The 10918-nt window shown below is 41.9% G+C and overlaps 1 protein-coding gene across 1 annotated transcript in view; it reads left to right on the top strand.

The window, feature by feature from the left end:
- Window positions 1–52: 52 nt before the first annotated feature.
- Window positions 53–10918, top strand: part of LOC140226068 (TWiK family of potassium channels protein 7-like) — a 15389-nt gene continuing 4523 nt past the window's right edge. The window contains 5 exon segments of the mRNA XM_072306522.1: window positions 53–471; window positions 1660–1859; window positions 4211–4435; window positions 4437–4559; window positions 6286–6366. Coding sequence (XP_072162623.1) covers window positions 177–471; window positions 1660–1859; window positions 4211–4435; window positions 4437–4559; window positions 6286–6366 — 924 coding nt within the window. The 5' untranslated portion in view covers window positions 53–176.

Below are 10918 nucleotides of genomic sequence, written 5' to 3' on the forward strand. Positions count from 1 at the left end.
GCGGAAAAAGTCGAGGTCACCGAAAATGACAGGGGTCTCTTGATCAGCGCAAGTTCAATTTGAAATTTTGGACGAGCGACTCGCGGCGTGAGTGGAGGAATTTTGTCGCCGATAACGCGGTGGAGGTTAGGAAAATTCGCGCGCTTAAAAACAAGTGCATTTCGGATTTGGTGCTCATGATACTGTTTTGCGGGGTGGGTGCGATAGTGTTCAGGTCGATCGAAGGCGCCTTCGAGAATTTCTACAAGTGCGGCGTGAAGCGGGTGAAACGAGATTTCATAGACAATTTGTGGCTCCGGAGTCATAACCTGCCGGAGGAGGAGTGGAAGTCCCTGGCCAGGCACAAACTCATGGATTTCGAGGAGCAGCTCCACACCGCCTTTGAGGCTGGACTTAGCACGTATAGCGGTCAAAGGTCTTGGAGCTTCATTAACGCTTTCATTTACTGTTTGACCGTTATAACCACGATAGGTGCAGTAATATACAATACTCATTTATATAAATTTGAAGGGATCAGAACAGGGGGTATGAAACGTAAGAAAAATGAAAGATTGGAAATTTCAGTGAAATGTATTCACGTTTCACGAGGCTGTGAAATAGTTCGTATTTTTCAGGAACTAGAGTATGCAACCCGCACTCAAACTCGAAAAATAGAAGAAATTCACATTTTTAACATTTTGCGAAACATAAAAAGGAACCAGTAATTTCTAAAATTTCATGAAATATTTCAAGTGAAATTACAAGATTTTCTTTTTCGAGAAATTTTGCCACCCTGGATGAAAGCAAGGGGCCTAGCCGCATTGCAATCATTCATCCGATATCTTGCCTTTTTTTTCATACACTGATTTAATGGCTACGTGATGGTTCAAATGTAAACAAACACAAAACCTTATTTCTGATTCGCGCCCTTTGAACCATGTTGGCCAAATGCATCCAAGAGTTTATCAAATTCGAAATTTCTCGTGTTTAAAGATTCCTTAATTGATTTATGACCGGTCAATGGCTAAATGTTTATAAATTAACACAATTAACTTACGAAGAATTTGTACATAATGTTATGTTAGTATATTTTGGTTTGAACCAAGAGTTCGATATTATATCGAATGACGCAGTCACTAAATCAGTCTATTAGGAAAATACAATCTCTTTGAAGGAAGGATTTCTCAAAACGAATTAAAAATGAAAAGCTCACTTATGCCGAGGGTTCGCGGGTTAACATAACGCAGTATTTACTATGCGTAAAAATCTAGATAACTCTCCTCCAAACGTGCTCCACTGTTCCGCCTTCAGAAATTCGTTTAGGCAAAAACATTACACACGTGTGGGAACATTTGCTCGGGATATTCTACAACATTTGTCCTGTTCTTTTCAATAAGATAATGCGAGAGGCGAGGTTCTTCTGGTGACTAATTTTTTCCCCCTTCGGAAAAGGCTTCAGGTAACGGCAAATTCTGCGTATTCGAATTATTCCTCAAGATACCTATTTTAAAAATTACTTAACTCAGTAATGACTTAGAAAGAAAAGAAAGAGAATAATGAATCATGCTCTACTCTATAAGTTTCTATAGTAAAAATGTGTGACGGATGTATTTAACTTGATGATCTAGAACTCTTTCTGAATTTTACATTTATTACTTAAGACTTGTCTCTGTCCAACAGGCTACGGTCACATAACACCATCAACAACAACAGGGAAGATAATAACTATGGTGTACGCAGTCTTCGGCATTCCTATGTTTCTAATTTTACTAGCGGACTTCGGTAAGATGTTCACAAGATGCATCAAGTTTCTATGGGCATTTGTGCGGCGACTCTACTACACAGGAAGCTGCCGTAAAGTTCGCCGAAATGTTCCTCAGGTATGAGTTCGATCAGCGCCGGATTTAAAGGGGGGTGGAAGGGGGGGTTGGTCGCCTCAGGGCTCCCACCACAAGATAATTGGACCGCCTTACGCAGAAAGGAACCAAGCCACAGCAGCTAATTCCCAATTTAACTGGGCGATAATTATCTACTTACATGAAAACGGTTGTGCGAATTTTTGTGCCAATAGAGAATTTTCTGCATACTACCAGGCGAATTCCTTAACATTTTCAAAGGAATCCGCACAAACGTTCTCTTTTAAAAGATTGAATTGCCCAATTAATTTGGCAATGGCTAATGCGGCTTGGTTCCTTTCTGTTAAACTCGATACAATTTATTTTTTTGCTGTCATGGTAAAAACTACAAAAGGGTTACCCTCGTTGAATACAAGTGTCCAAGCTATCCTTGAAATAACTCTAATGACTATATCCTAAAGATCAAGGACTGGTAAGAAAGCAGTAGTGAGAGGCTGGGACTGTTTTTGGAGTTTAAGCTTGCAACTGAATAAGGGCCTAACATATAATGGCGCCGGGGGGAATATGAATATAGGCCTCCACCTCCTTTTTTTATCGACTCATTCGTACTTGGTGGGGGGGGGGGGGGGGGGGGGGGGAAGGCACCACGGGTACGTCCCGCGGCCCCCTACCACCCTAAATCCGGTGATGGATGTGATATATTTAACATTGTTCCCATGCACAATCCTTGTGTTAAGACAAGCATATGAATAGGACCGATGAAACTGCGATGGGCTCGTAACAATTTATGCATTGGAAATATGTTTGACTTCAAAATGGACTAAAATTTTGGTTCGCGATACCAAGGCAAACAAACAAGTGATGTGATGCCGAATGGCTGCGATAGGATTGCGCGAATGCTCCCTTTTTACCTTTTTGGAGATGCGTAGGATTGCGCGAATTTTCTGGTACTGAAAACTCACATGTTTTGCGTGAATATTCAATATTCAACGAGAAAGCGTTAATCTGGCAACCTTGGTAGTTTGTGGTAGATAACTACATCGCAGAAGACTGTTCATTCCCTTTTTACATATGGGCATGTCTCTCTTCGATGGATAGCCCTCGCAGCACGCATAGCCCAGCGAGCCTTCATAGACATTTAAAAAGTGAACTAGGGGCCTCTGGCCGCTACGTGGCTGCCAATCACCGAAAGAAATTACAAATAAAAACTCGTAAAACAACCATGTTCAAGTTTTTAAGAGATGAATGAATTCAAAACCCGACGGGTCCGCCCGCAAGAAAGAATATATTTATCTCTGATTGGAGAGTTATTCACCAATTTTATATGTATTTTTTTTTTTTTAATAAATGTTTTTAAAAAGCTACACACAGTCCTGAAAAGTTTCCGCGAATTTACCTAAATGATCTTAAATTAAAGTATCGAAAATTTCGACGACCCGACCGATATGTTCGTTTGTTCTATTTTCTTTTAATGAAACCAAAAAAACCAATTAAATATCATCCGAGTTTCTGAGTTGTTACAATGAGGATACATGATTTCCCTTTAATTATTATGGTAAAATCTGAGGCAGAAAGTGAAAAATGAATGAGTCCTACATTATTTCTACAGTCTAGTTGGCGCTAATATACGTTTCACGCCAACTGACCGACTGCTGTGCGTTTGGCGCAATGCGAGAGGTATGCATGCAGTCTTGTAGGCGCTAATATGGGCTTTACGCCGACTGTACTGTTTGGCGTAGTGCGTGAAGTGTTCCTAAAGTCTTGCAGGCGCTAATATACGTTTAACGCCGGCCGCACTGTGTTTGGTGCGATTATTCAAACTCGCGTAGAAAAATCACGGACTCGAATAATAGAGCTTAAAAGGCCTATGTGGTGTTTCGACGCCGTATGAACATTCCAACGTTGCCTCGTTTTTCCCAATTAAACATTTTTTCCGAGAAAAGTTGGGAAAGTTCTTCACAACAAATTTTCAGTCTTTTCACTTCTTTCATTATCAGAAGGTGGGACATAGATGACTTGTCAATTAACTAACCTAAACTAGCGTTATCGTAAAAATGCGTTTACTTTCCAACTGTTTCCTGTTTTGCCAAACTTCTACCTTAAATTAACTTCATTTTATACTCGCGCATTCCTGTAGCAGATGTTAAGGTTTTTATTCGCGCAATCCTTCTGCCTTTTTGGCGCAATCCTCATATATTTTCATTTGATTGATACATACATTTTTTTTATATTTTTTATAAATGATAGGTCATCGGATAACTGCAACGAACATTTAACAACACTTTCGCCGAGCTTAGCAAAGCATCGGGTAACTCATCGTTTGCAAATGTGGACTTTAACAACTCGTCTTAGTTATTTTATTGTTTTTTCTCCAGGAGGTGATGAAAGGAGTGCAAATAGTGTACAGTATGACCAAGAAACGACGAGTCGAGCACAGTGAATGGGGAAATCGGAGAGGAGGCTCAGACAACGGCCCTCCCTCAACAGTTGGCGTTCCTTCAAACACGGGCGGACAATGAAAGCCAGGGACGCCGGCCCTCAGCACCTATGCCATCGACGACGAGTTCAACTTGCCCATTTCCGTCGCCATCACCATCCTCCTTACTCTACATCATCTGCGGGGCCTCCGTTTTCTATTATTGGGAGGAATGGGGCTTCCTAGAATCTTTCTATTTCGTATTCATCTCTATGTCTACCATCGGATTTGGAGATTATGTGCCCAAGGTGAGACATTCCTGTAAATTCAACGAACTAAACGTCTAGAATGGCCGTCAGATAGGGAACCTGCGTAACGCGCATGGCGGAGGGGCCCAAGGCCGGAGGGAGGTGGGAGCCCAATTGGACTACATTTTGCAATGCGGAACTATAATTTCTGGCTTATCGGTAAAAAACACGTACGTGCATAAGGAAACTGATGGTACATGCGTTGTTTCTTAACTGAGCCAGACATTATAGTTCCGAATTGCAAAATGTAGTCCAATTATTGTGCCCATCCTCAATCTCCATTTCCGCCGCGTCTTACCCGTGAGGATTACATGTGCCAATGTCCACGTTTGTAAATTTTAATTATTTTAAGCTGTGCCTTCAAAGTTCCACATTCTCTTCCGTATAGATTCAATATTTTTTTCTATTCTCGCCAAAACTATTAAAAAATTTCCAACTTTGTGGGACATCACGCAAGGGCTAGACTTCCTTCTCCCTCGCCACACATTATACATGTCCAGTGGCGTGGCGTGAATTGCGATGTATCGATTGTTATGCCATTTAAACCTATGATAAATGATCGATTATTAAGGTGTTCGCTGCGAACATCCTGTGTATCGATCCTTTTCCATAGGTTTAAATGGCATAACAATCGATACATCGCAATGCACGCCACGCCACTGTACATGTCCTACACGGAAAAAACAAGACTAGTGTTGAGCACTACTGGCCGTTTAGTGGGGAGTAGTTGAGGGCTGCGTCTAAGCGCTGTACAGCTCAACACCGGAAGGCAGTACAGGTGAGCACTGAACATGAGTAGTGCTAATCAGATGCCGCGAGACGTAGTTGCGCTTAACAGGTGTAAATTCACACTTGAGACGTCGGAGTCACGATAGCCTGGTGGTAACGCGCTGGTCTTCCACCGGCGCATCCCGAGTTCGAACCCCGGCGGAGGCGTTTCAAATTTTACGCTCGCTCCAAAGTCACTTTCGGGCTTGACACTACTTCTTCCTTAGTGACCCAGCCTCGAGCTGTTTAGTGCCCAGCACTCCTCTGACTTGCTGGCTCCATTTGACCTAACCCTCGTTAGTGCCCAGCACTAACATGTAGGTCCCAACCCTAAGCTCGTTTTTTCCGTGTATTATGATCGTAAGTTAGGTTTCAAGGTTTACGGGTTTTCACAAAATCCTCGTTTAAAGTTTTACACGGTGCAAAAATTCCATTATGAATTTTACTGATGTAACACGTAGCACTTACAACGAACAAGCTAATAACAAGCTAATAAAAATAATCATGGATTTAACAGCGTCAATTTTAGATTTTCACGACGGTTCTTTGGTCTGGTGCTGTCAAACTGAATTCAATGAACAGCAATGCGTTATCACTCTGGCACATGATAGATTGATGGATGGATCCATCAATAAACCAAGAGCGCATTTCAGGAGAATGATCGTACCTTCTTCCCCCCCCCCCCAAAAAAAAGGAAATACTGGCTAAATTTTGCGTGGTTTGAAGGCAAAGCGCTCTGAATACGTGCAAAAACATATATCGCACCATAAAAGCCATGGTCTACAGTCATGTCAAATGGAGGTAGTAATATAATCGTTAATGATCCGTTTCTAATTTCCTCACCACATAATATATGAAAAAATGAAACTCATCATTCGCATCTTATTCACTCCAAGCTGGTTATGATAAACTGAGTAAAAAACCATTTTTAACATATTTTTTCTTTTCTGTATTTCAGAATCAAATGTATATGATGGCGTCAATTGTGTACCTGGTTTTCGGATTGGCTCTAACATCCATGTGCATCAATGTCGTTCAGGTGAGTAGATTAGTCCAAAAGATTATGCAAATCATAAGACTCACATGCCACCGTTTGCCCCCCCCCCCTCCCCTGGAAAACCCAGTAAGGAAGTAGTAAATAAATTAATAATTTAGAAATCACCGCGCCTCGTGCTGGACGGGCAAGCACATTGGAAGAAAAAGGCGCCTTCAACCTCGTCCAGATACAAATATTTCATCTCGATACATATCCGCAGTGCATCCGAATTCTTGAAGGCGCATTTTGCTTCGTGGAATTCACAGTATTTTCGCGCCGGGGCCGCAGGCTCACGCTAACTCAATAGTGAAAGTCTCGGTTACACTTAATAATTGACTCTTAACTTGAATAGTTAAATTGCCAACATTTCTGGCATACGATTGAAATATTTTTAGGTTGTGAAAGTTTCGTTTCTTTTTTTTTCTTCTTTTCTCTCTAGGCAAGAACAGTTCCATCTTTCTTCTTATCATTGATGATACGATTATACTGTAGGGGTTGCGGGGGGGGGGGGGGGGGAGAAACGGGCAAAACACCAACTTCAGCTAAGACCAAAACCTCGCTTCGCCCTGATCCAAAACGCAACTAACTCCGGAAAACTTGCCCGGGACCGTGGCCGCACTCTAAGCCGGAAAACTCGACGATTGATCAGTCAGCAATGGAGATATTGCACGTGTGAGGGATTTGCGATTTGACTAGTGTTTCTTATGTATAAGTTCGCGAGAAACACGATGGTGCCACTAGTTTTCTATGAAATCATCTCCCAAGCTCAAAAAAAGCTCTCAAAGTGAGACCAAAATGGAGGGGATATCCCGCCCTACCCTGAGAGTCCACCTCTACATCAAAACAAACTCTCCATGAAAAGATAGGGAGCAAATACATTAGCAGGGTTGTCGTGCTTTTAGTTTTGGAGTCCCCAAATGAAGTGGCAGCCCTGTCAATGTATTTGCTCCCTATCTTTGCATGGAGAGTTTGTCTTTGATGTAGAGGTGGACTATCAGGGTAGCTATACAGCAGAACTGTATTTCGCAAATGGGTGGTTTTTGTAGGAGGATTATAATTAATTAAACAAGTGGTTAGAAATGGAAACAAAATAATATGAACTATGCAAAACGATTATTCAGATATCGGAACTTGGCTATTTTGAAAACGCCTTCAAGTGCGGCGTGATACCTCACGCATACCGGAGAGTTCAAATAGTTGTATCATTGCGCCGTAAGAATGTGACGGAAGATTTAAATGGAGCTAGCCTCCATGCACGCTGGGCTTGTCGATTTCCTCTGAAATTTTTGCAGTGGTTAATGCATAGCTGAAGTTCGCTTCAGATAGAATTGTATTTACAAATGGGTGGTTTTTCTACGAGGATTAAAAATATTGATGGGGTTTCCAGAATCTTTCGCTGAAAGATCCTGGAAACCTCCACAATACCGGGCGTGCAAAATGGGTCAGTTGCTCTAGTCACGGAATCGTGTTTTGATGCTTGATTCTTGTAGATTAGTAAATATAATAAGATCTGTCCAAACACAGCCACTCATTATTAACAGAGCTATCGCTCTTTGAAAAGTCAAGTTTCTGACGTCGTCCACTGCACACAGTGGTCTTGAAGCAAAAAAAAATGATTTAAAATAGAATCACGAAAATTTTCAACGCGATATTTTCGTTCGTTCCGTTTTCTTTTTATTAAACCAAAATAAATTTTTCGCGGATCGAGTTTTAGAATCGCTGCATCGTTTAAACATCGTCCGAGATTTTAAAATCGTTGCAATTGAGATACATTTTTACCTTTTGATTGTGGTAAAAACCGGGCAACGACCGTCAAAATAAATGACACAGGGCTCTAGATTTATGGCGATTTCAGCGTCGCGAAAGCCAGGGAAGGGAGCGCGGTCGAGTATCAAGTCATCTCCATAGTGTGATGCGCCTTCAATCCAGCTACCGGCAATGTGCCTACAACCGTAGTCGAATAGTTGTTGCAAATAACTCGCGCATTGCGTTTGGTGCAATGCGAGAAGTATCCATGCTGGCTCGTAGGCGCTAATATGCGTTTGACGCCGATCGTACTGTTTGGCACAATGCGTGAAGTATTCCTGAAGTCTTGCAGGCGCTGATACGACTTAGATGCCGACGACACCGTGTTTGGCGCGATCAGTCCAACTTGCGTTGAGATAATCGCGGCATCGAACAATGGGGCTTTAAAGGCCCATGCTGTGTTCCGACGCCGTATGAGCAGTCCAACGTTGCCCCGTTTCTCCCGATAAAATATTTTTCCTGAGAAAAGTTAGGAAAGTTCTCTGTGTTCGCTCTTTTAGATTGAATGGACCATTAAACAACGTACGAATTTAAGCAATCTGATACATGGTTCTTTACCAGAATTTCACGTAGAATTTCACGTCAGACTGCTCAGTCTAGCATTGTTCCTTTCCCACGCTGTATTGTTCATAGTGTTTACAGCTTGAGGTGAGCGTTAAGATCGAGGTTGCCTTATATTCATATTACTGAGACTGCCAAAGTGACGTTTGACATGCAATTTAACCAAGGTAAATCATTCATTCTTCCATGAGCGGAAAAGTTGGAATTTGTTTATAAGAACATGTTATTATCACGGTCAGGCCCGCCACATACTGGGTCCCTGGTATCGGGGCCTGGCCCGGAGGGGGCCCGTGTTACCCGTGAAAAACCACTACGAATTCACATGCAACCCTTGTTTCGTAAGAAAAAGTGAAAAATTTACCATAAAAATTTCGCAAAAGGTGAATAGATTTTCAGAAACACGCTGGGGGCACTGTAGAATTCTTCTTAAATTTTCCAAGAAGTATACTTCTTCGAAAAGTTTCTATCTATTTTCAAGATTTTCAGTACAGAGGGATTATTTTTAGTAACTGCGTTTCATTTTCTTCCGTGGTCAGATGCTAAGAGTTCCAGTCTGGGCATCCTCGACATCAATGGTTTCATGGCTCAACTCCCTTGCCATAGACAAACGAAGGGGGAGTCCAGGGGGGCCTGGTCCTCATAGAACTGAAAATGGTATCATACCCCCCCCAAAAAAAATAAAAAAATTTCCGATGTTTTGAATGCAACAATTCGCAAGTATTTTGTGCTGAAAGTAGAAAAAAAACATAAATATTCCGCAGAAATTGATGGAAAAATTCTTTATGGAAGCTTCAAAATGCGTCCGATTAGTGGTAAAAATCTAAGATTTCTCGGATGACGCCCCAAGGACCCCCCCCCCCCCCGTGCTTGGGGAACAGACCTTCAAACTGGTACCAGGGCCGAGGTGGGATGTGGCGAGCCTGCATGAAGGATATTTGCATTTAAATCTTCCGTCACATTCATACGGCGCAATGATACAACTATTTGAACTCTCCGGAATGCGTGAGGTATCACGCCACATTTGAAGGCGTTTTCAAATCAGCCAAGTTCCGATACCGGATTATCGTTTTGCATCGTTCATATTCTTTTGATATATTCCGTACCACTCGTTTATCTTTAATCCTCGTAGAAAAACCACCTCTTTGCTAAATACAATTCTAGCTGAGGCGCACTTCAGCGCATTCATGACTGCAAAAATGTTAACGGAAATCGACAAGCCGAGCGTGCATGGAGGCTATCTCCATTTAAATCTTCCGTCACATTTCTAAGGCGCAATGATACAACTATTTGAACTCTCCGGAATGCGTGAGGTATCGCGCCGCAATTGAAGACGTTTTCAAATCAGCCAAGTTCCGATACCCGGATTATCGTTTTGCATAGTTCATATTCTTTTGTTATATTCCGAACCATTTGTTTATTTGTAATCTTCGTAGAAACACCACCCATTTGTAAATACAATTCTAGTTGAAGCGCACTTCAGCTATGCATTCACCACTGCAAAAATTTCAAAGGAAATCGAGAAGCCAGCGTGCATGGAGGCTATCTCCATTTAAATCTTCCATCACATTCTTACGGCGCAGTGATACAACTATTTGAAACTCTCCGGAATGGGTGAGGTATCACGCCGCATTTGAAGGCGTTTTCAAACCAGCCAAGCTTCGATACCTGGATTATCGTTTTGCATTGTTCATATTATTTTGTTTCCATTCCTACCACATGTCTAATTATAATCCTCGTAGAAAACCACCATTTGCTAAATTCAACTCTAGCTGAAGCGCACTTCAGCGCATTCATCGACTGCAAAAATGGTAACGGAAATCGACAAGCTCAGCGCTCATGGAGGCTATCTCCATTTAAATCTTCCGTCACATTCTTACGGCGCAATGATACAATTATTTGAGCTCTCCGGAATGCGTGAGGTATCGCGCCGCATTTGAAGGCGTTTACAAAACAGCCAAGTTCCGTTATCGGAATAATCGCTTTGCATAGTTCATATTATTTTGTTTCCATTTCTAACCACTTGTTTAATTATAATCCTCGTAGAAAAACCACCCATTTGCGAAATACAATTCTAGCTGAAGCGCACTTCAGCGCATTCATGACTGCAAAAATGGTAACGGAAATCGAAAAGGCCAGCGTGCATGAAGGCTATTTCAATCGTAATCTTCCGTCGCATCTCTAAGGCGCA

The sequence above is a fragment of the Bemisia tabaci genome, chromosome 1, assembly GCF_918797505.1.
Source record: "Bemisia tabaci chromosome 1, PGI_BMITA_v3".
Lineage (NCBI taxonomy): Eukaryota > Metazoa > Arthropoda > Insecta > Hemiptera > Aleyrodidae > Bemisia > Bemisia tabaci.